General features: G+C 46.4%; 1 protein-coding gene across 1 annotated transcript in view; it reads left to right on the top strand.

Moving 5' to 3' along the window:
- Window positions 1–22,634, top strand: part of antxr2a (ANTXR cell adhesion molecule 2a) — an 86,452-nt gene that overhangs the window by 34,478 nt on the left and 29,340 nt on the right. The window contains exons 13-16 of the mRNA XM_069683410.1: window positions 6,365–6,415; window positions 7,242–7,331; window positions 8,723–8,893; window positions 9,451–9,531. Coding sequence (XP_069539511.1) covers window positions 6,365–6,415; window positions 7,242–7,331; window positions 8,723–8,893; window positions 9,451–9,531 — 393 coding nt within the window. The remainder of the gene's footprint in view (window positions 1–6,364; window positions 6,416–7,241; window positions 7,332–8,722; window positions 8,894–9,450; window positions 9,532–22,634) is intronic.

A 22,634-nucleotide genomic window follows, 5' to 3' on the forward strand; every position in this document is an offset into this window, starting at 1 on the left:
TCGTTCACCCGCGGTGGCTTAGCAACACCACAGAGGAAGAACCTCAAACAGGAAGTGAAGAGCCCACTTCCTGTCAGTGACTGTATGTGATCACACAGAGTTTCTGAGAGGAGCTGGAGACAATTTACAAAGTTACAGTTTCATGTGCCAGACCATCTGAGAGTTAATACGACACGAGCAACGATCGAGACAGGAGGGGGCGGAGTCAGTGAGAGCCAACACACAGCTTCAGGTGTGATCGGACACTGCTGCTGACAGGAAGTGTATAGAGGTCATGAGGTCACTATAATCATCATGATCATGAATCCTAATCAACATCATCATCAGTAGCATCACTGTCGTTAAGGCCGGAGGTGTTCATAAAGAGCCGGTCTGTCGCGTCTTCTGAAAGGTGACAGGGACTCGTTCTCGCTCCACCACCGGGGGGGCCACATATTTAGTCATGTGATGTGAAGCTCACAGATGATGGGGACAGACTGTGCGACAGTTACAGTCTGTGTTTGAGCAGGACTAACTTGAGTCCTACCTGGGGACCACAGAGATTAATCATCATCTCACAGAGTCTCTGCTTTAATCTGAGCTCAGTCGATCGTGTCCACGCTGCAGATGAAAAACTTCCTCTGTTTCTGTAAACACAGAATTCTTCTTCTACTAATCCTGTCAGAGCTTCACTTCAGCTCACTCTGTTCTTCTTCTCCTCCTTTTATTGTTGATGTTTGTCTTGTAGTGACTGTTAACTTCCTGCAAAGGGAGCTTCGGCTGTGTTTACAGCCTGCAGCTGTTTGAGCTGTGAGCTGTACGTTTATGGCCCTGACGAGAGGACTGATGAGTATTCGACCGTTGAATAGTTCCAATACTCTCATTGATAAAGTGTAAATGGGCCCGTGACGCGACAGAACCTCTTCAGAGTCTGTGGTGGTTAAAGTTTCTTATGAAGTGCTAACGTGTTAGATGTGGAGGGCTGAAGGTTATTCATGCAGTCACACGTTACTGCTCCCGTGTGAGTCACAGCGTGTTTCAGGTGGCTCTCCTTTCAGCGACTTCCTTCAATAAATCGTTTAAACTTTTCTTTTGTTCAAACTGTTTAAAACTCGTCGCTCTGCCCCCGCCCCCCCCCCACCTACCCGTTTACTAAAATCCACAACAGATTCTGGTTTGGGGCGATGAGCGAGGGGCCACAGATGGTGCTCCCTGCTCTTTTTCTGTGTCTCTGTTTTTTTATAGCGAGATCTGATGAAGGCAAACTCACCCGCCAACACCCCCACCGCACCTCGCCCCTCCGCCCCCCCACCGGCCCTTAAATGATAGACGTCACCTGGCTTTGTGGACCTGAAGGGAGCCCGTCCAGGATGAGATGGAAGCATATTTTGGAAAACCAACAAAGGCATTAAAATGTAAACCCCCTGCAGCATGTCTGGCTGCGGACGTGTTTGTCTTGGTGGAGAGAGCTGCTGTTGCCTTCCATCGAGGGACGAGGCAGAAGAGGAGGGCCATGTGTGGCTTGTTAATATTTAAACCCCCAGTCTGCCAGGTTTCAGCAGTCGGGATGAGGCCACGCTCACACACACACACACACACACACACACACACACACACACACAGCCAATCTCATTCCCACAATCCCCCTCTCTCTCCCTCTCGCTCTCTCTCTGTCTCTCGCCCACATGGACGAATGCCAGCAGAGAGGTCAGACAAGCTGTGGAGCTGATTTCTTTGTTTATGATTGTTTGGAAATGAACGTCAGAACAGCGTCGCCTTCAGTTCAAACCTCAGGATTCAGCCTGCAGAGGCACATCTCAGTTACATCTCCAGTTCATCCAGATTACAAATGCTTGTGTGGTTAGTTGGACGCACTTTTGGACACGTCTGTAACTCAGTTGGTTTTTAATATGCTGATAATCTCTGAATATTTCATGTTAGAAGTCGTCAGCGTTTCTCTCTGATGCAGAACTTTTCTTTTGTTTCTGTTTCTCCTCAGAAAGATTTTAAAAAGTACAAATCATTTTTAAATATTGTGACGATAAACCTGCAGAAACAGCCGGACACACCAGGGTGTGAGCTCGGCCTTTAGATTACATCAGAGGATTCAGGTTGGGAGATGCGTCTTTACATTTCCAAATAACACGCGTCACTGATGAATTGGACGCAGTTTTTGGACACATTTGCAGCTGACCATCTTTTCTCTTCATGTAGAAGTTGTCAGCGTTGCTCTCCGATGAAAAACTTGCTTTGTTTCTGAGCCCATAAATCTTTATTGAAATTTCCAAATATGCTTCCTGCCACTGATCCTCCTGAAACAGCTGGACACAACCCGCTCGGAGCTTTATGTTGAGAATGAACAGATTATGACGTCTAGCTACGGAGACAGACATATGTGTCCGATGCCCCGAGCGCCTCTGATTGGTCCGTTTCCTCGTGGCAGCGTTGGCGAGCCGCTGGCTGATGTCAGACGGCTAAGTATCCCCGTGTTTAGTTTTTAATGACGCCGGCCCGCCGCTGCTCCTCACATCTGTCCATCAGGTATGTGGGAAAGAGCAGCAGAGTGCGGTCATTTGGATAATGCTTTATTTATCCCACAATATGTGGTGGAAATGTGCTGCGTAATTACTTAATAACAGAGATAATCCTGTGAACGTAAGGTGGCTCTGAAATGATGTTAATCAGCGTATGGAGAGGCGACCAGCAGACTGTCGGCCACTGTGTGTCAGAGAGCGATTAATTAACCCTAATTGATGATTTTTCATTATTGTAATGACAACAGTGTGAGGGTATCTCTGCGCTCACACCGGATCAAACAGCTGTTAGGATCTATGATATGCTTTCATTACATTTTCCCTCCAAAACCAATTTGGTAAAAGCAGAAGCAGCGCTGACTAACGACCAACAGCTGAATCCAAGTGTGCTGCACACCTCACTCTGTGGCACCACAGTGTTTATAGGCCGCCTGAGGTCGTGCCCACTGCCGTCACTTACTGCTCCTGCTTATGAAAAGTGAGTCAGGTGAGTCACCTGGAGGGGGCTGATGTATCCTTCTGTGGGCGGTGGGGAGGGGCGACTTTTCTTTTGTCTAAACTTTCAGACCTTTCATGTCAGCTAGATGTCAGAAAGGAAGAAACCAGACAGTAAAGGGAACCTTAAAACACACCTCATCAGGTCAAAGGAAGGACGGTAACAGGATGTTACAAGACTGTAACAGAGACTGTAAAGGATACCTACAAAAAGACAGAGGTCTCTTAAACCTGACCGTGGGTTAGAAAGTAAGAAGACCTTAAAGGACACCTTAAGACAGACTAAACACTTAAAGGACACCTTAAGACAGACCAAACACTTGAAGGACACCTTAAGACAGACCAAGAGGGTAAAAGACACCTTAAGACAGACTAAACACTTAAAGGACACCTTAAGACAGACCAAGAGGGTAAAGGACACCTTAAGACAGACCAAACACTTAAAGGACACCTTAAGACAGACCAAACACTTAAAGGACACCTTAAGACAGACCAAACACTTAAAGGACACCTTAAGACAGACCAGACCAAACACTTAAAGGACACCTTAAGACAGACCAGACCAAACACTTAAAGGACACCTTAAGACAGACCAAACACTTAAAGGACACCTTAAGACAGACCAGACCAAACACTTAAAGGACACCTTAAGACAGACCAAGCACTTAAAGGACATCTTAAGACAGACCAAACACTTAAAGGACACCTTAAGACAGACCAGACCAAACACTTAAAGGACACCTTAAGACAGACCAGACCAAGCACTTAAAGGACACCTTAAGACAGACCAAGCACTTAAAGGACACCCTAAGACAGACAAAACACTTAAAGGACACCTTAAGACAGACCAAACACTTAAAGGACACCTTAAGACAGACCAAGCACTTAAAGGACACCTTAAGACAGACCAAACACTTAAAGGACACCTTAAGACAGACCAGACCAAACACTTAAAGGACACCTTAAGACAGACCAGACCAAACACTTAAAGGACACCTTAAGACAGACCAGACCAAGCACTTAAAGGACACCTTAAGACAGACCAAGCACTTAAAGGACACCCTAAGACAGACAAAACACTTAAAGGACACCTTAAGACAGACCAAACACTTTAAGGACACCTTAAGACAGACCAAGCACTTAAAGGACACCTTAAGACAGACCAAACACTTAAAGGACACCTTAAGACAGACCAGACCAAACACTTAAAGGACACCTTAAGACAGACCAAACACTTAAAGGACACCTTAAGACAGACCAGACCAAACACTTAAAGGACACCTTAAGACAGACCAAACACTTAAAGGACACCTTAAGACAGACCAGACCAAACACTTAAAGGACACCTTAAGACAGACCAAGCACTTAAAGGACACCTTAAGACAGACCAAACACTTAAAGGACACCTTAAGACAGACCAAGCACTTAAAGGACACCTTAAGACAGACCAAACACTTAAAGGACACCTTAAGACAGACCAGACCAAACACTTAAAGGACACCTTAAGACAGACTAAACACTTAAAGGACACATTAAGACAGACCAAGCACTTAAAGGACACCTTAAGACAGACCAAACACTTAAAGGACACCTTAAGACAGACTAAACACTTAAAGGACACCTTAAGACAGACCAAACACTTAAAGGACACCTTAAGACAGACCAGACCAAACACTTAAAGGACACCTTAAGACAGACCAGACCAAGCACTTAAAGGACACCTTAAGACAGACCAAGCACTTAAAGGACACCCTAAGACAGACAAAACACTTAAAGGACACCTTAAGACAGACCAAACACTTTAAGGACACCTTAAGACAGACCAAACTCTTAAAGGACACCTTAAGACAGACCAAGCACTTAAAGGACACCTTAAGACAAACCAAGCACTTAAAGGACACCTTAAGACAGACCAAACACTTTAAGGACACCTTAAGACAGACCAAACACTTAAAGGACACCTTAAGACAGACCAAACACTTAACGGACACCTTAAGACAGACCAAACACTTTAAGGACACCTTAAGACAGACCAAACACTTAAAGGACACCTTAAGACAGACCAAACACTTAACGGACACCTTAAGACAGACTAAACACTTAAAGGACACCTTAAGACAGACCAAACACTTAAAGGACACCAGCAAAGGGTGGCTGGACAGAGTATTCATGAAACATGTTCTGTAAGTTATCATACCAGCAGTTTAAGGATGTGTTTCAGACGGGGTCAGTGAAACGAGGCTCATCTCAGACCACACCAACAGGAAACACTGTTTCCCTCCTTCTCAAACTCTGATGAGCCTGAGATCATGTGATCTACAATAAACATCATTAATATGAAGATGTTTCAGTTGTGCCTCTGCCAACGATCCGCTGCTGAACTTGTTTCAGATGCACGAGTTCCCCCTGTGGGTGTTCGCTCATCTTTGGTCACTTCAGTCCAACAGAAGCTACAGACTCACCTCAGGGTGTTTGCAGCCCTGCTCTCTGCAGAGACTCTGACTACGGAAAAACAAGATGAACTCGACGTTTCCGGCGTGGCCCGGCTCACAGATAGACTGAGTGGCAGCGGTGTCTTCGGCTGTCCTGCAGTAAAAAGTTTTGACTGACACCTGACAAATGTCCCTGTCAGGCGCTGCTTTGCTCTGCACATCTGAAAACCCCCGCAGAGGCATCTTGTCCGTGAGTGGAATCACATTGTGGACAACCTGCTCCTCAGGTGCCATGTCACCCCGTGTTGTCATGAACGATGCCGCGGGGCCGGTCACTCTGCTGCAGGAGAGGTGTGTCGCCTTCGTGTGTGCGTGTGTGTGTTTTCTTTTATTTCTGCGTGTGCGTCTCATCTTCCTCTCAGATGTGGCTTGGTGCCGAGCCCGAGCCTCCTCCTCTGTATCTCGTTGGAGCTAATTAACTCCTCAGGACTTTATGATTGGGGGGATTGCTCGGGAGCACTGAACCCCATCCAATTAATTAAGAGCTAAACGGGCAGCGGCGCTCGCCCCGCAGACTCCCCTGTCAACAAGTTGGTTTTCAGCTTTTCTTTATTTTGCACGGGGGGCCCCTGATGTTGGTTTACAAGCAGAATCCTTGTAATCAGTAGTCAGCGGGGCGATGGGGGGCACGTCGCAGCTACAAAGCAGCCTGGCAGCAGCAGCGTCTCCGCCGTGCGACCAGCTCAGGGACGTCTCTGTTTGACTCAGTCACCTGTCACCAATCACCTCTGTCAGCCGCGCCTGTGCTCGTCTGCACACGGGCTGAACCTCTGTGTGTGTGTGTGTGTGTGTGTGTGTGTGTGTGTGTTTACATCCCCTGACGGACTTTGTGCTGACACTCTTTTGCTTTTTCTGTTTATCCAGGTCATCAAAGACCCGCCGCCACCTCCTCCACCCTCACGTCCTCCACCACCTGTGAGTACAGCCTCGTCACAGTACCAGAATAGCAATTTAAGTGCCAATGAAAATCTTACAGCATGACTGAAATTCATAGGCAAAAAAAATACAGCGAATATTAAATTTAGGTATCAAAAGGAAAATATCATCAACAATAAGTGAGCTCAAAGAAATGTTTCCACTTTCAGGGAGACGAGTGATGAGAAGAGTAACACTCGTATCGTTAGAGTTACACTATGTTCAGCCTGGGCCATAAAACTACAACGTGTACGAGTCATCAAGCTTTAGAAGTACACTCATTTATTAGCTTTACATAGATGTTTCCCTGTGCGCTCACTCTTGATGCTAAGCTAGGCTAATCACCTCCAAATCTGAGTAGTTAACGCACATATAAGGCGTTCTCATTCTCTCACAGGAAGTGAACACATGAACCAAAATATGAACGCTTTCCTTTAAAAACTTGTTTGAGGCGACTCGTTGTTTTTACGACCTTTTTAATGTTGCATAAGCTGTTTGTCATTACAGGAAAGTGATATCATCACATGATAAAATGTGACTCATGTATCTGTCATCACAATATGCACCAACAGGTTTTGGTCTTTAATAAGCTCTAGGTTTAAAAGCTCCTTCTGTGAGACGAGTCGTCTGCAGAGGATTAAACACACTGAAGGATGTAGAAGAATAAAAAACGTACTGTGAACATGTCCTCCCTCCTTCCTTCCTGACTCCTTCCTGCTGACAGGAAGTTCATTCAACAGTAACACACACACCTTCCTTTGTCCTACAGTCGATAGATGACTTTAAACATATTTAGACTCTACATCTCTGAACTCTTCTGTTTCAGGAGCCGGAGCAGCTGCCCAAGAAGAAGTGGCCGACTGTGGACGCCTCGTACTACGGAGGAAGAGGAGCGGGAGGGATCAGGCGTATGGAGGTCAGAGCCTGAGAACACTTTCACTTCAAACACAAAGTCAGTAACACTGAGTTTAAACAGGAATCAGACGTCTCACCATTTCACACAAGCACTTCAAAACTAAACTCCTGTGTTCAGGAAAACAGCAGGTGTGATGTCAGACAGCAGGAAGTGGAGCATGTTTAAGAAACCTGCTGACAGTATGTGTTTTCTCTGGAGCTACAAGTTTGTCGAGGAGGAGGAGGAGGAGGAGGAGGAGGAGGAGGAGGAGGAGGAGGAGGAGGAGGGACGGACGGACGGACGGACGGACGGGCCGGGCCGCTGTCCTCGTCAGTCCGCTGATGCCTCTGACATGACAGGCCCTGCCATCTCGTCCTTGGCCGTCCAGCTCCTGATTGGATGAAGTCGTTGTCGAGATGAAGGATTGAGTGCTGCTGTCAACTTGACATATCCACCTCACCCACCTCTCCTCCCTCCCCCCTTCTCAACTCCCAAACCTTGGCAGCCTCTTTGTAATCCGCCTCCTCCAAAGGGAATCCAGGTTTAAAGGCGAGCTCCCCTCCTCCTCTTCCTCCCCCTCGCAGTTTGTTGTACCCCCTGCCGCTCCTCAGCCCCGAGGACGCTAGTGGCTTTGGGATTTCCCAGCATCCTCGGGGAGCTCTTACCTCTTGACTTTTTCCCCATGAGTGTTGGTGAGGCGAGAGGCCCCGGTTTCCCGTCGCTCTCTTCTTCCTGCAGCAGGCTGATTCCCGCCGACACTTCTGAAGCGCCGAGCCGATGTCAGATCGACCCGCTCGCTCCTCTGCAGCAACATTTAAGACGTCACGCTGAGAACACCACCTCCACCTCCACCGCTTTGCTGCTGCCAATATTTCAAACGCGCACTGAGGTGACAACGTTATCTTTTATTCATGGCGGCCCTCTCTCTCTTCTTGAAGCGGCAGGCCAGCGATGGATCCGGGGATGATTCTGAAAAGCTGTTCTATATTGTCACGGCTTAACCTACAGCTTGAAAACTGTGTCGCTAATTAATCACCTCTCCCCGCTCATGTGACGGTGGATTTTTTATCTCCTCCTTGCAACAGATGTGATGAATTCAATTAAAAAGCAGGACAGCTTAACTAACACACAGGCCCACATTCACACGCTCACACACACACACACACACACACACTGAAGCACATGGACATGTGCTGATTTCTAACAGCACAAACAGGTTTCAGGTCACTCTTGCTCTGATGGATACGTGCTGATATCTGCTCTCTCTTATATCCACCACGTTGTCCTCCCTGTGGTGGTTAGGCTCCTCCCATCACTGCTCATATTTAGACCGCAACAAGCTAATGAATTTGCATTCCTACCGTTCAGTCAGACACAAGCTCATGTCGTCTCTGCTGTGTTTACCTGTCCAGGTGCGATGGGGTGAGAAGGGCTCGACAGAGGAGGGGGCTCGGCTGGAGAAGGCCAAGAATGCCGTGGTGTCCATCCCCGAGGAGTCGGAGGAGCCCATGATCAATCGTTCCAAGCCCAAGCCCGCCCCCACCTACCACCGCAACGAGAACAAGTGGTACACGCCCATCAAGGTGAGCGCTACAGCCGCGTACCTGCAGGGCAACGAATACGCTGATGGAATTTTATGCTTTTTTGATATATTATGTATCAAACTATCTAAGGTCAAAGGTAATTCACTAACTTTTAAAAGCTTTCAACTGCTCCTAATTATCTTTATTCAGAACAAGAGATCTTATAAGAAGATCTTCAGGTCCTGATCCGACACAGAGGTTTAGAATCTCACAGCGTTATTTCAGCCCCGAAAAAGTTCCTCTTTTTTAGGGTAGTGCTTCCTGAAAGTACAAGGACTCTGTGGGTGGGCTTTGCAGCGCTGAACTTTTCCAATTGGTCGAGTACTCACAGCATTTTTAAGTATTTTCAAACATGAGCAGACCATTGTGCCTCATCTTAACGGGTCGATAGGCCTCGGTGGAAATGCAGAAACATCTTGTCAGGAGGAACCTTACAGGCTCCTAAGACCAGCTCTGTTAGAGAGCAGCTAAATAAAGATGCCGTTTAAAGCGTCACTTTGTGCAGTAGGCTGAACAAACATGTTGCTGAACTGAGCCCCTTCTTTCTGTTCCATCAGGGTCGTCTTGATGCTTTTTGGGCTCTGCTGCATCGACAGTACGACAGAGTTTCCCTCATGAGGCCCACGTCTGCAGACAAGGTAAGTCAGAGAAACAAACCCGAGCATCTTCAAGCTCTCCACACTTAGTCCTCCTGTGCAGCTTGAAATACACACCGCACTCACGGTGGAGAATATCTGCAGAGGCATGCATGAGTGAGTGAAGAGGGAAGTGTCTGTGGGTTGTTGTGTAGGGGGTGTTGGATGCAGGAAATCAGTGTTGTGTTTTTAGATGCTCAAACTTGCAGCTTGAAGCGAGTGAGTCAAAGTGGTTTGGCTGTTTCTGGTCTTCATGGATATAAATAGAGCTTCTTGTATTAGCTCTGTGAATGGTACTATTATAAAAGCCTGGATCCTCAGCGTGACTGGATGAGGTTATTTTTATCCTTCTGAATGTTTTGAGTCACCACAGAGTTATAGTACATCTGTGTGCCGAGCACAGGAAGCTGCTGGCACTGGTTGAGCTGTGTTGTTGTTGTTACCTAACTGTGCCGATGTGAGCTGCAGCTGCACAGAATCACTGAAGGAAGCGTGACAGGGACGACCTAATATGGTCAAACTCTGGACTGGTTTCAACCTGAGAGGAAACAAATGGACGCCACAAACCGACACTCTGAAACCCGACGCCCTGCAGCGGTAAGGAGAGCACACTGCTCTCCAACCGCCACCAGATCAGAGTTTACCAGATGTTTCACGTGTTCAGAGCTTTCTAAGACACAAACCGCTCCGTCTGCTGTCGATGCTCACATGCACGCCTCATCTCAGAATGACGAGCGGAGATTAGCAGCAGTTTGCAGATGGGTGTCGAGTGACGGAGGGTTTCATAATCAGCAGTGTGACCACGCTGGTTTGACTTGTGATCAGCTCCCTCCTCACTGAGGTCTGAGAACAGGAAGTGTAACAGTGTTAACGGTTCACAGGATGAAGTCACGCTGAGAAGGTCTCAAGTGGAATAATGTTTGCTGCTCTGAGGAACACGGAAAGAACCGAGCAGTCGGGCCAGCTGCGAGCCTGCCAGTTGTTCCTCACAGGGCTTTTTAGTAAGCCTGAAGATGCACTGTGAAAATACATTAAAGGGTCATTCCTGTGTTTTTAAACATTTAAACTATTTATTATTTATTTATGTATTTTAGATGTTTTCAGGTCTAAATGTCTTATTATAGCAATATTATATAATATATACAAAAACACTAACCTGTCTGAGGCGGGGACACACAAAACACGTGCATGTTCCGCAAGCTTAAATCAGTGTTTTTCTGAATGGAGTCTGGTGTGTGTGCAGAGAGCGATGTAACATCTGTGTGTGGTTAAAACAATCATCTTCCTCTGTAACAAAAAGGTCTATCTCTGTAGGGATCCTTTCTGTCATGTTGTCACACACTTAGAAGAACAATCTGAGCCTGTCAGTGGAAACAACAAGAACTTTTAGTGGACGACCTTTGACCCATCAAAGATTATGTTGCAGCCATTACAGCCTGTTTCACTGCTGCAGGATGAACACATCGACTGGAGACATTCACACACTTTGTTCCTGTGAGTCATTTAGAGCCTAAACATGTAGAAAGGTTTAGACATGCTAGACTGAACCTTGAACACTTCTCACCTGACCACTCGTAGGCTCGATGGAGACCAGGTTTTAATTTGGCTCAAAGTTACGAATCTGAGATACAAACGAGGATATGAGCGCTCTGTCTGTTTGCAGGCCAGTTGTTGCTGCTTGTGTGGAAGTGCTTTTCCTCTTGCACACCGGCCCAAAGGGACTCCTGTATGATGTGTTTCACTGCCGTGATGAATTGTTAACCGTTAGTTAAAGAGGCTGCTGTTGTTTGTGTTGTGTTCGGAGACTTCATGATGCTGCCAGAGTTTCATTAGGAAACAAAACGTGCGTATTTTCCTCCTGTGTTTCATGATGACAACTATTCCCCCGTCCAACATTCGTCCAACTGTCGGAGTTTGAAGCGGTCTGTGGAAACATCGCGGCTGCAGGTCCCGCTGTGTAAAAGATGATAGATGTTCCCACACATGAGGTCATCCCGTCGCTCCGAGCAAACTGTTTGGAAGTGTAGAAAACAGAGTAGAGCCCAGCGGTGAGAAAGCAGTGTGTCAAAGCTCTGAGGAGGAAAGTATCCTCGCTTCATTCACATGCTGCTCACCGTGACAAACTCTTTACTCTTTGATCAAGACGCTACACAGCGGACACGGGAGGGAATCAAACAGGAGGCCACGGAGGCAGAGAGTGTTTGAGGTCACGTCTTAGCAGAGCAGGAGTCAGAGGGAACTCGTTTATGGAAACAGGAATCACTTACAGATTCATATCTACAGTTATTCATGTATTGAAATCAGTGTTCGCCAGTTTAACAGTGCACAGCTCCTCTGAAGCCTGCACGTGCTTTCAGTATCAAATTATCAAAGCCTAGGATCCGTGGGAACCTGGCGTCCGTTTGAAACCCAGCTGCCGGACGTGGACCTGTGGTTTCAGGTTTCACTGTCCTTCAGAGGCTGAAGATAAACCATCACCTGTCCGATGGCTCGTCCTCACCGAGACACGTATGACACGTGTTAGCCGCGTGTTTCCTCGTTTAGTGGACTGGATAAATGTTTAGGCCACTGATGCAGGTTCATGTACTGATGAATCTGATGATAGACTTCTATTGGACACCTTTCAGCCGGATCTACCTGCAGCTGTCTCCAACCTGTCCCTCAATAATGCTTCTGTGAAACCGGGCCGTTTAGATTAACTCCACCTGATCAAAGCTAGAGGAGTCTGAGCCGCCCGGTGGGAGGTGAGGTGTCGATGGCAGAGCGGGCAGTGTTGGTGAGGAGAAGAGAGAGGAGAGGCGCAGAGGAGGGAGGGGAGGCAGCGAGGGAGAGAGGGAGGGGGGAGGGAGGGCCGCGGTCTTTGATGGCGGACAGGAAACCTCCTGGGTCATGAATTTTTCAGCGTCTGCGTCCGCGGGGTTACGAGGACTCGTACAGGTGTAAGGAAGCAGGTTGTCGCAGACATCTGTTCAGCACGGGGACCCTGGTGTCCATGCCACCCGCCCTCTCCTTCCATCCTTCCCTCCCCAGGCAGCCTCCTCTCCTCAGCCCCCCTCCGTCCCTCCCTCAGCGCGGCCGCCCCCGGAGCAGGGCTGCTGGATTGTCAGCAGATGCAGAAGAGAGACAGAGAGACAGAAAATGAGAGTGAAACAGTTTTTTTTGTGGTCTCACATTTAGCGCCCGAGGGCCTCCAACACCAAAGGTAGAGCGGGGGTGGACACAGCTGCAGCGGCGAACTCGCCCCAGGCACAAATAAAGAGATCTGATGTGCTTTGACTGTGTTGTGGGTGAGAGCGGGGAGCCGGGGAGGCACTTCAGAGCCAACTTAGCACTGCAACATCTGCCGCCAAGTTCTGCCGGGATCGGCTGGGGACAGCAGGTAGAGAAGGTGGCAGAGAGGGGGAGGGGGGGCGGGGGGGGTTGGCCTTATTGTGGTATCCTCTCTTTGAAGAGGCGGTGCATGCATTTTGTTCCTCATTCCCTGCCCCCCCACCTTCACACTGCAGGTATTGTTTTCTAAAAGCAGCTGTCCGCAGAGTCCAGACGAGGCGTGCGATGAACGACGCATCACTTTACGTTAACCCCTCAGTGTCCTCCTACACAGGAGACACACACACACACACACACACACACACCGGGCCTCTCAGCTCCTCTGAGTGTGTGATTTCTGTTGGTTCCTCTCGTCTGTCCCTCAGCGGGGGGGCGAGTGGGCCGAGTGTGGAGGTTAATGGTTTTATCGGATGGACCGTTATTCTTCTGCTGAAGCAGATTTCAGCTGAAAAAAAGCATTTTGATCATTTTTCTGAGGGGGACAGCTCCTCCTCCTCCTCCTCCTCCTCCTCCTCCTGTCCTGAAGTTTTCCATATAAAGCCGTAATGATGTGCTGGTTATCGATCCCTCGGGGTGAGAACACACAGAGGGTTTCCTCCCACCTCTGTCTTGGTCATTGCTCAGGATCTCAGGTTTTTCAACCTCTGCAAACATTTAACAGAATCCAAACAGAAGATGCTTCCAGGTCGCCCCAGCTTGGTCCTGCATGTGTGTCATCAGCTGTTGTAGGTCACCTGGAGGAGGGAAACAGCTCATTTCTCTCGCCCTCTGCGAACAAGACAAATGTCTCCCGTATTATTGATCTTTTTGGAGCTGTCTGGCACTGTGATTCCTTCAGGATTAATAAAGTTTTATCTTAAAATACCTCAAAGAAATGGTACAGATAAACCCTCCTCCTCCTCCTCTCTCAGCTGGTTCATCTCTCCTCCTCCCTCCCTCTCTCCAGCGCTCGGTGCTGCGGCTGCAGTGTCTTAATTTAACAGCCGTTGGTGGTGAGGCTGCTGTGGGAGCGTTTAATGAAATGACTGTGAGCAGAGGGACACGGAGCTGCTCCTGAACAGTCCTGTGAGACGGAGGGAGGAGAGAGAGGGAGGAGGGATGTTAAAGGAGGTGTAAAAAACAAACAGGACAAGGCTGGCATAAGCCGAGGGCCAGCCAGGGTGGAGGTGACAGTCTGCTTGCCTGGTGTAGCCTGGCATGGCACGGCATGGCAGAGCTGTCCTCGGAGGTCACAGCAGTACATGCTGGGCTTTATTTCCTGCGTCCTCCGCTCGAGGTGTGTGTCTGTAAATAACTATTGTAATATTGTGTCTGTCAGTCTCTTTTACATTAACTCATGCACTGTACATGATCACTGATATTTTCTCTAATGTTGTGCTGTATGTTTGGAGCTATCTGCCACTGTAATTTCCTTCAGGATCTTATCTTATCGTGTCGTATCGTATCGTATCGTATCGTATCGTATCGTATCTTATCTTATCTTATCTTATCTTATCTTATCTTATCTTATCTTATCTTATCTTATCTTATCTTATCTTATCTTGTCTTGTCTTGTCTTGTCTTGTCTTGTCTTGTCTTATCGTGTCTTATCTTGTCTTGTCTTGTCTTGTCTTGTCTTGTCTTGTCGTATCTTATCTTATCTTATCTTATCTTATCTTATGTTATCTTATCTTATCTTATCTTATCTTATCTTGTCTTGTCTTGTCTTGTCTTGTCTTATCGTGTCTTATCTTATCTTGTCTTGTCTTGTCTTGTCTTGTCTTGTCTTATCTTATCTTATCTTATCTTATCTTATCTTATGTTATCTTATCTTATCTTATCTTATCTTATCTTGTCTTGTCTTGTCTTGTCTTGTCGTATCTTATCTTATCTTATCTTATCTTATCTTATCTTATGTTATCTTATCTTATCTTATCTTATCTTGTCTTGTCTTGTCTTGTCGTATCTTATCTTATCTTATCTTATCTTATCTTATCTTATGTTATCTTATCTTATCTTATCTTATCTTATCTTATCTTATGTTATCTTATCTTATCTTATCTTGTCTTATCTTGTCTTGTCTTGTCTTATCGTGTCTTATCTTGTCTTGTCTTGTCTTGTCTTGTCTTGTCGTATCTTATCTTATCTTATCTTATCTTATCTTATCTTATCTTATCTTATCTTATCTTGTCTTGTCTTGTCTTGTCTTGTCTTGTCTTGTCTTGTCGTATCTTATCTTCTCGTTACATGGAAGTCGAGCCAAAGTGAAACATGAGACTGTAATATGATGAAGATATTTGACTTTTCTGTCTCGATCTGAGACGGTTGGAGGTGCTACATGCAGCGTTTGAACACCAGTAAGTCATCGAGAGAGAGTCTCTCTCAGAGTCCCTCTCTCAGAGTCCCTCTCTCAGAGTCCCTCTCAGAGTCTCTCTCAGAGTCTCTCTCAGAGTCTCTCTCAGAGTCCCTCTCTCTCGATGGCAGATGGTAGAACGAAGAAATAAATTCAGTGTTTATTAGAGGAAAGCTTCGATCAGAGCGTCATCTTTGAAACAGGAACAAAGGGGGGTTATGGGAAATGCAGTCTTTCAGTACTTTTGTACTGGGCAGACTGGTCACATGGAAACGATCCAGGAGAGGGAGCGATCGCCTCTCAGGATAAAGAGGGCGGCTGCTCCCGGCCTGAGAGACACAGTGACCCGTTTAGATAACACAGAGAGGAACACAGTGAGAATACACTGCAGCGTGCACTGCAGAACAGACTGTTTATCCAGCCTCATACATACATTGAGCAGCTTCTCTCTGTGCAGCTCTTGATCTCTCGATGTAAAGGCAGCAAACATTTGCTCTGCATTGTTAGAAAAAAGCGTAAACAGATGCACACATACTCATCCTTTCACGCTTCCCGTTTGTTGCTTTTATCTCGACGCATTACAATGCCGCGCTGAATATGGTGAGAACATCTTTGCTCGAGCTAATAAAAGCCGTCAAACTGCATTGTTCGCTGCTCTGAACGAGCCAAAGCATGACACATCCTGAAGGTTTCAGCGTGCAGAAGGCCCACGTCCTCGCTCTGCACAGCCGCTCACAGGAATAATTTTGTACCTAAACGTCTGATAAGACAATATGCTAATGTGGTCCTCATGTGCGCCTAAAGAGAGAGGATAAACACAGCTTACATGTTGACATCAGTCAGGACGCTCAGCATCACGCACGGAAGCGCCCCGCTGAAACAAATGTAACACTTAATTTCACAATAAAAGCCTTTAATGGAAAGTAAACAACCTGGCAAATGACATTAAGTAGAAAGGAAGCTCTAGATCAGAGAGCATGAGATTTCCTAATTAACAGGGCTAATTGGAATTAAACCGGAGCGTCACAAATAATGAAGCGCTGGGAGAGGAGGCGAGGCGTCGGCGGCAGGCGAGGCGTCGGCGGGAGACGAGCAGCTCCAAAATAAAAGCTCCAAAAACATCATCAGACGCCCGACTGTAACCCCCAAATACAATCATCACAATTATCTGTGTGTGTGTGTGTGTGTGTGTGTGTGTGTGTGTGTGTGTGTTAGTAAAGAGCGATCATCACTCTTCAGCCACATTAAAGTCCTGCTGCATCCCTGCTCATCCAGTTTCTCATGTCTTTTAAAATCTATTAATGTATTAATAAAAATAAATCAAAGATATGAGTGCTGAAACAGGTTTAAACACATACGAGTGCGTCGGTGCATGACATTAAACATAACGTAGTTACAGTTACCAGCTGTAATCCTCCTGTCAATAACAGACGAGTCATTAAATAAACAATAACAATAATAAACAATATGAAATAAATATAAACAATAAATGATGTGTAAGATGTCACCGTGTGAAACAGACATAGAGTCAGTGTTTAACATGCAGCAACACAAACTGGAGCTAAAATAATTTTCTAGTATAAAAATAAAACAAGTGATTTCCTGTTTTTCCTGTTTTTCCTGTTTTTCCTGTTTTTCACGTTTTTCACGTTTTTCCTGTTTTTCCTGTTTTTCCTGTTTTTCCTGTTTTTCACGTTTTTCCTGTTTTTCCTGTTTTTCCTGTTCATAAGTAAACAGAGTGAGAAGGACGACGACCTCCACTCAAACTAAATGTGCTGTAACTCATCGTTTTCTAACAAATGAATGTGTTTAAGTTTTTGTGAGAACATGGCCGCCCGTCTGCCGCCCGTCTGCCAGCAGCTGAGAGGATGTTCTCCTCACAGAACAAAAACACACTGAGTCCTTAGTTCTGAAATCTGACAAGATAACAAGAAGTAATTTTTCTCCTTTGACTGAGACTGAAAACCTTTAAACGACATGTTTTTACTGCATTTTGTTTTTTCATGTGTCGCTGTGTTCCGTCCGACACCTCGGCGCTCCTCGGACGTCGTTCAGCACGTAGAACAGCAGCTCTGTGGCGGCGGTATCGTGGCGGCCGTGGTCTCTGCGGCTGTGCGCGTAGCGGGAGCACTGGGCCTCATTAGTCCTATCAGTGGACGGCCTTGTTAGCCCTAACAAGTAGCCAGCTGACAGCTCCATTCAGCCACCACACACACACGCACACACACACACACACACACACACACACACACACACACACACACACACACACACATACACATACACATACACGCACACACACACACACCAGAGAAGTGACAGCTTTAACTGCGGCGGGGAGAGCGCGGCGGTTTACGAGCTGCTCCCGTGCTCTCTTAACCAGATTAGTTCTTTTTACATTAACGGAGGAAAAGTAGGGCAGATGTCTGAGTGACTGGTTGTAAATTTGATAATGACCGCCATGTTAATCCCCCCAGACCCCCCCCTCACCCAGACACCCCCACTCCCTGCACGGCAAGTCCAGGCTGGGACCTGGCCGCTAACAGGATTACCAATGAGGGGACCGTCACCGTGTGTGTGTGTGTGTGTGTGTGTGTGTGTGTGTGTGTGTGAAGGACGAAAAAGCTAATTGTTGTTGGTGGCGGCTGGTCGGAGGAGCGGAGGAGCAAAGTGAAAAGTAAGCTAATGTGGGAGAAAGCAGAAAAGGATGGAGGAACTCCTGGCCGGTCTCCGTCTCGTTTGTTCCTCCTTTATGGAAAGAAAATTAAAAGCCAGCTATTTTGCTGATCAATGAATTGTTTCAGTTGTTTTAAACACACGTGTCAAATTTCTGCAGCTTCTCAAATATGAATATTTGCAGCTTTTCTCTGATTTCTGACAGTAAATGAAGTTTTTGGGGTTTTGGACAAAAGGAGCGATTTGAAGATGTCATGTTGGGAAACTGTAAAAATCATTTTTGGACATTTAAAAATAATTTGCAGATTAATCATTAATAAAAACACACAGCCTGAACACTTCTATGTTTATAAGGACAGGTTTTATAAAGTGAATGGAGGTTATTAAAGCGAGACGACCTTTAATTTAGTTTTTTCATCAGCGAGAGATTTCATAAAAACATCGAGTTTCTGCAGCAACGAAAGCAAAACGAGCGGTTTGTCGTGTGTTTGATGTCATTTATCAGCATGTGAAGATTCTGAGTCTGATCCTGTCAGGTTTGGATTAGCTTGTTTTTCTGCTCCTGTTAAATCCTCTGTGAACACACACACACACACACACACACACACACACACACACACACAGATACTAACTATCGGAGGTGTTTCTCTGCGTTGTTGTTCTCTGTTGTTTTCGGGGTCCCTCCTCCCCTCCTCCCCTCCTCCCCCGTGCCGGACGCTGCTCTCTCCTCTTCCTCTCCATTAGCTGATCTCTGTTGTTGTATTTGGGTGGCCGGGGCTGGTACCTGCACCCACTCCCCCCTCCCTCCCTGCCTCCCTCCCTCCCTCCCCCGCCTCCTCATGATACGATGTGAACTGATGTCCTGCCGGTGCCTTTTTTCCCAGAACCCCTCAGACTGGTCGGAGCGTGGCGGTGTCGCCGCGTGCAGAGCCGTTTCTTCATCACCTATTAAAATCAAAGCGAGGACCGCTGGGACTGTGGGCTTTAATTAAATTACATTATTGTTAACGTCAGCGTTAGCGAGGCCGGCTCTGTTGCGTGCTCTCTGCCCTCCTCCTCCTCCTCCTCCTCCTCCTCGCTCACCTCCTGACAGACACACAGAGGAGGAAGAGGAGGAGGAGGGGTCACATACATGCAGTAATGTATTCTAATGCTCTCCTCACATCCATTAGAATAGTTAAAGGCTGCAGCGGGGAGTAATGTTATGTGGGGAATATGTTCACAGTGAATATTCAATCAGCCTCCTCGTCCTCTGTATACATGAATGTGTGCTGTGACGCTGCCGGCTAATGTGGAGTGAAGGGCCCTCGCATGTAATCTGATCCTCTGTAAAATGTTTGATAACAGACGTGTCGTCATGAATAAACATGTAAACATGTGCCACCAAACCTCAGCTGGTTATTCTCAAAGTGAGCGTCCGACGTGACAGTTTCAGACTCGGTGTGCATCCTGCAGTGTTTCCATCAGAACGTCTCTATGAACCACTTTACTCACCTGCTCCTGTTAGTCTGATTCACAGATTAAACATCAGCACACGGGCTTTAATATCGCTGATATATATAATTATATATAAGATATTATTTCTGATGTGTTTTAGTCAGAGACTAAAGTGCCCCCCCCATCTGACCCCCCCGCCTCTCCTCATTGTGAACAGAGCAGCGAAGTGTCACTAATGTGGCTCTATTCATCGCTTCTTCATGACCATCCTAACACACACACACACACACACACACACACACACACAGACACACACACAGACACACACACACACACACAAACACACACACACACACACACACACACACACACACACACACAGACACACACACACACACACACACACACACACACACACACAGACACTCACTCACTCACTCACTCACTCACTCACTCTGTCCTGTTGCTCCTCTAAAACTTGTAGGGTATGCTTCTCTGAAAGTCTTTACAGAACCACAGCTTCTGTGTTAGGACATCCGTGTTAGGACATCCGTGTTAGAACGTATGTGTTTGAACGTCTGTGTAACAACATCGGTGTTAGAACGTCTGTGTTAGGACATCGGTGTTAGGACGTCGGTGTTAGAACATCGGTGTTAGAACGTCAGTGTTAGGACATCGGTGTTAGAACGTCGGTGTTAGAACATCAGTGTTAGAACGTCTGTGTGAGGATATCGGTGTTAGGACGTCGGTGTTAGAACGTCGGTGTTAGAACGTCGGTGTTAGAACATCGGTGTTAGAACGTCTGTGTTAGGACATCGGTGTTAGAACATCGGTGTTGGAGTGTCTGTGTTGGAACGTCTGTGTTAGAATGTCGGTGTTAGGACGTCGGTGTTAGAACGTCGGTGTCAGGACATCCGTGTTAGGACATTGATGTAAGGACATTGGTGTTAGAATGTCTGTGTTAGAACATCGGTGTTAGAACATTGGTGTTAGAACATCCGTGTTAGAACATCCGTGTTAGAACATCGGTGTTAGGACATTGGTGTAAGGACATTGGTGTTAGAACATCGGTGTTAGAACGTCGGTGTTAGAACATCGGTGTTAGGACATCGGTGTAAGGACATTGGTGTCAGAACGTCTGTGTTAGAACGTCTGTGTTAGAACATAGGTGTTAGGACATCAGTGTTAGGACATCAGTGTTAGAACATCAGTGTTAGAACGTCTGTGTTAGGACATCGATGTTAGAACGTCTGTGTTAGAACATCGGTCTTAGGACATTGGTGTTAGAACATCGGTGTTAGAACGTCGGTGTTAGGACATCCGTGTTAGGACATTGATGTAAGGACATTGGTGTTAGAATGTCTGTGTTAGAACATCGGTGTTAGAACATCGGTGTTAGAACATCGGTGTTAGAACATCCGTGTTAGAACATCCGTGTTAGAACATCCGTGTTAGGACATCGGTGTTAGAACATCCGTGTTAGAACATCCGTGTTAGAACATCGGTGTTAGGACATTGGTGTAAGGACATTGGTGTTAGAACATCGGTGTTAGAACATCGGTGTTAGGACATCGGTGTAAGGACATTGGTGTCAGAACGTCTGTGTTAGAACGTCTGTGTTAGAACATAGGTGTTAGGACATCAGTGTTAGGACATCAGTGTTAGAACATCAGTGTTAGAACGTCTGTGTTAGGACATCGGTCTTAGGACATTGGTGTTAGAACATCGGTGTTAGAACGTCGGTGTTAGAACATCGGTGTTAGGACATCGGTGTAAGGACATTGGTGTCAGAACGTCTGTGTTAGAACGTCTGTGTTAGAACATAGGTGTTAGGACATCAGTGTTAGGACATCAGTGTTAGAACATCAGTGTTAGAACGTCTGTGTTAGGACATCGATGTTAGAACGTCTGTGTTAGAACATCGGTCTTAGGACATTGGTGTTAGAACATCGGTGTTAGAACGTCGGTGTTAGAACATCGGTGTTAGGACATCGGTGTAAGGACATTGGTGTCAGAACGTCTGTGTTAGAACGTCTGTGTTAGAACATAGGTGTTAGGACATCGGTGTTAGGACATCAGTGTTAGGACATCAGTGTTAGAACGTCTGTGTTAGAACATCGGTGTTAGGACATCACTGTTAGAACGTCTGTGTTAGAACATAGGTGTTAGAACATCAGTGTTAGGACATCAGTGTTAGAACGTCTGTGTTAAAACATAGGTGTTAGGACATCACTGTTAGAACATCGGTGTTAGAACGTCTGGGTTAGAACATCGGTGTTAGGACATCAGTGTTAGAACATCAGTGTTAGAACATCAGTGTTAGGACATCGGTGTTAGAACGTCTGTGTTAGAACGTCGGTGTTAGAACATCGGTGTTAGGACATCGGTGTTAGGACATCAGTGTTAGGACATCAGTGTTAGAACGTCTGTGTTAGAACATCGGTGTTAGGACATCGGTGTTAGAACGTCTGTGTTAGGACATCGGTGTTAGAACATCGGTGTTAGAACATCGGTGTTAGGACATCGGTGTTAGGACATGGCCCAACAATCCAGCAGATCAGGGTTCAGTGTCAGACTGTCAAAAGACATTACTTATTTATTGTCGCCAACTTGAGCCTTTTATTTTGAAAATCAAGCTGCATATTTATGACGTACCTAAATAAGGCCACTGACCCAGTCCCCCTGTTTGAGTGCAGCTTGCTTTAGAGTCACTGTGAGACGTGTTGGAATCATAGTGTTAAACAGCGTGATCAGTTCATATACAGGATCTCTGTCAGCGGTGCAGGTCAGCAGCTTATTTCGACCTTTATGTTGACAGTAACCAGCTCCTTGAAGCCGTCCTGTCAGACGTACAAACTTCATCATGAAGCCATGTCAGACGTTTTCATGCTGCTGTATTAGTTTCATGTATTTCTGTATTTATTAACAGTAAGACTGTAACTGTGTCTGTTGTGTTCGGCCTCCAGTGACCGTTTAAGTGAATTATCCTCGTCCCCGTCAGGAGGGTCACTCCTCGTCCAATTACGGGCTTCACCTCGTTAACTCCTTCAGTGCCAGGCTGCTGCCATTTTTTAAACATGAGCTTAATTATGCTAATGAGCTTAAACATGCTAATGAGCCGAGAGCTGTCATCCTAAACTATGGGCCGTGCAGCTATGGGAAGACGTTTTCATCTGTGGTTGACACTGATGAATTTTCACTGCTGTGTGAGGTGACCTCAGCCAGCAGGATTTACAGGCTGCTTTATCTCCGACTCAGACTCATGGATGGTGCAGGTTTCTACTGATACTGTCTGAGAGCAATAAAAAGTATGATATTTCCTCTTCATGTC

Source organism: Semicossyphus pulcher, unplaced genomic scaffold, assembly GCF_022749685.1.
Source record: "Semicossyphus pulcher isolate SPU_LCO1_2020_fin unplaced genomic scaffold, fSemPul1.0.p SCAF_6, whole genome shotgun sequence".
Lineage (NCBI taxonomy): Eukaryota > Metazoa > Chordata > Actinopteri > Labriformes > Labridae > Semicossyphus > Semicossyphus pulcher.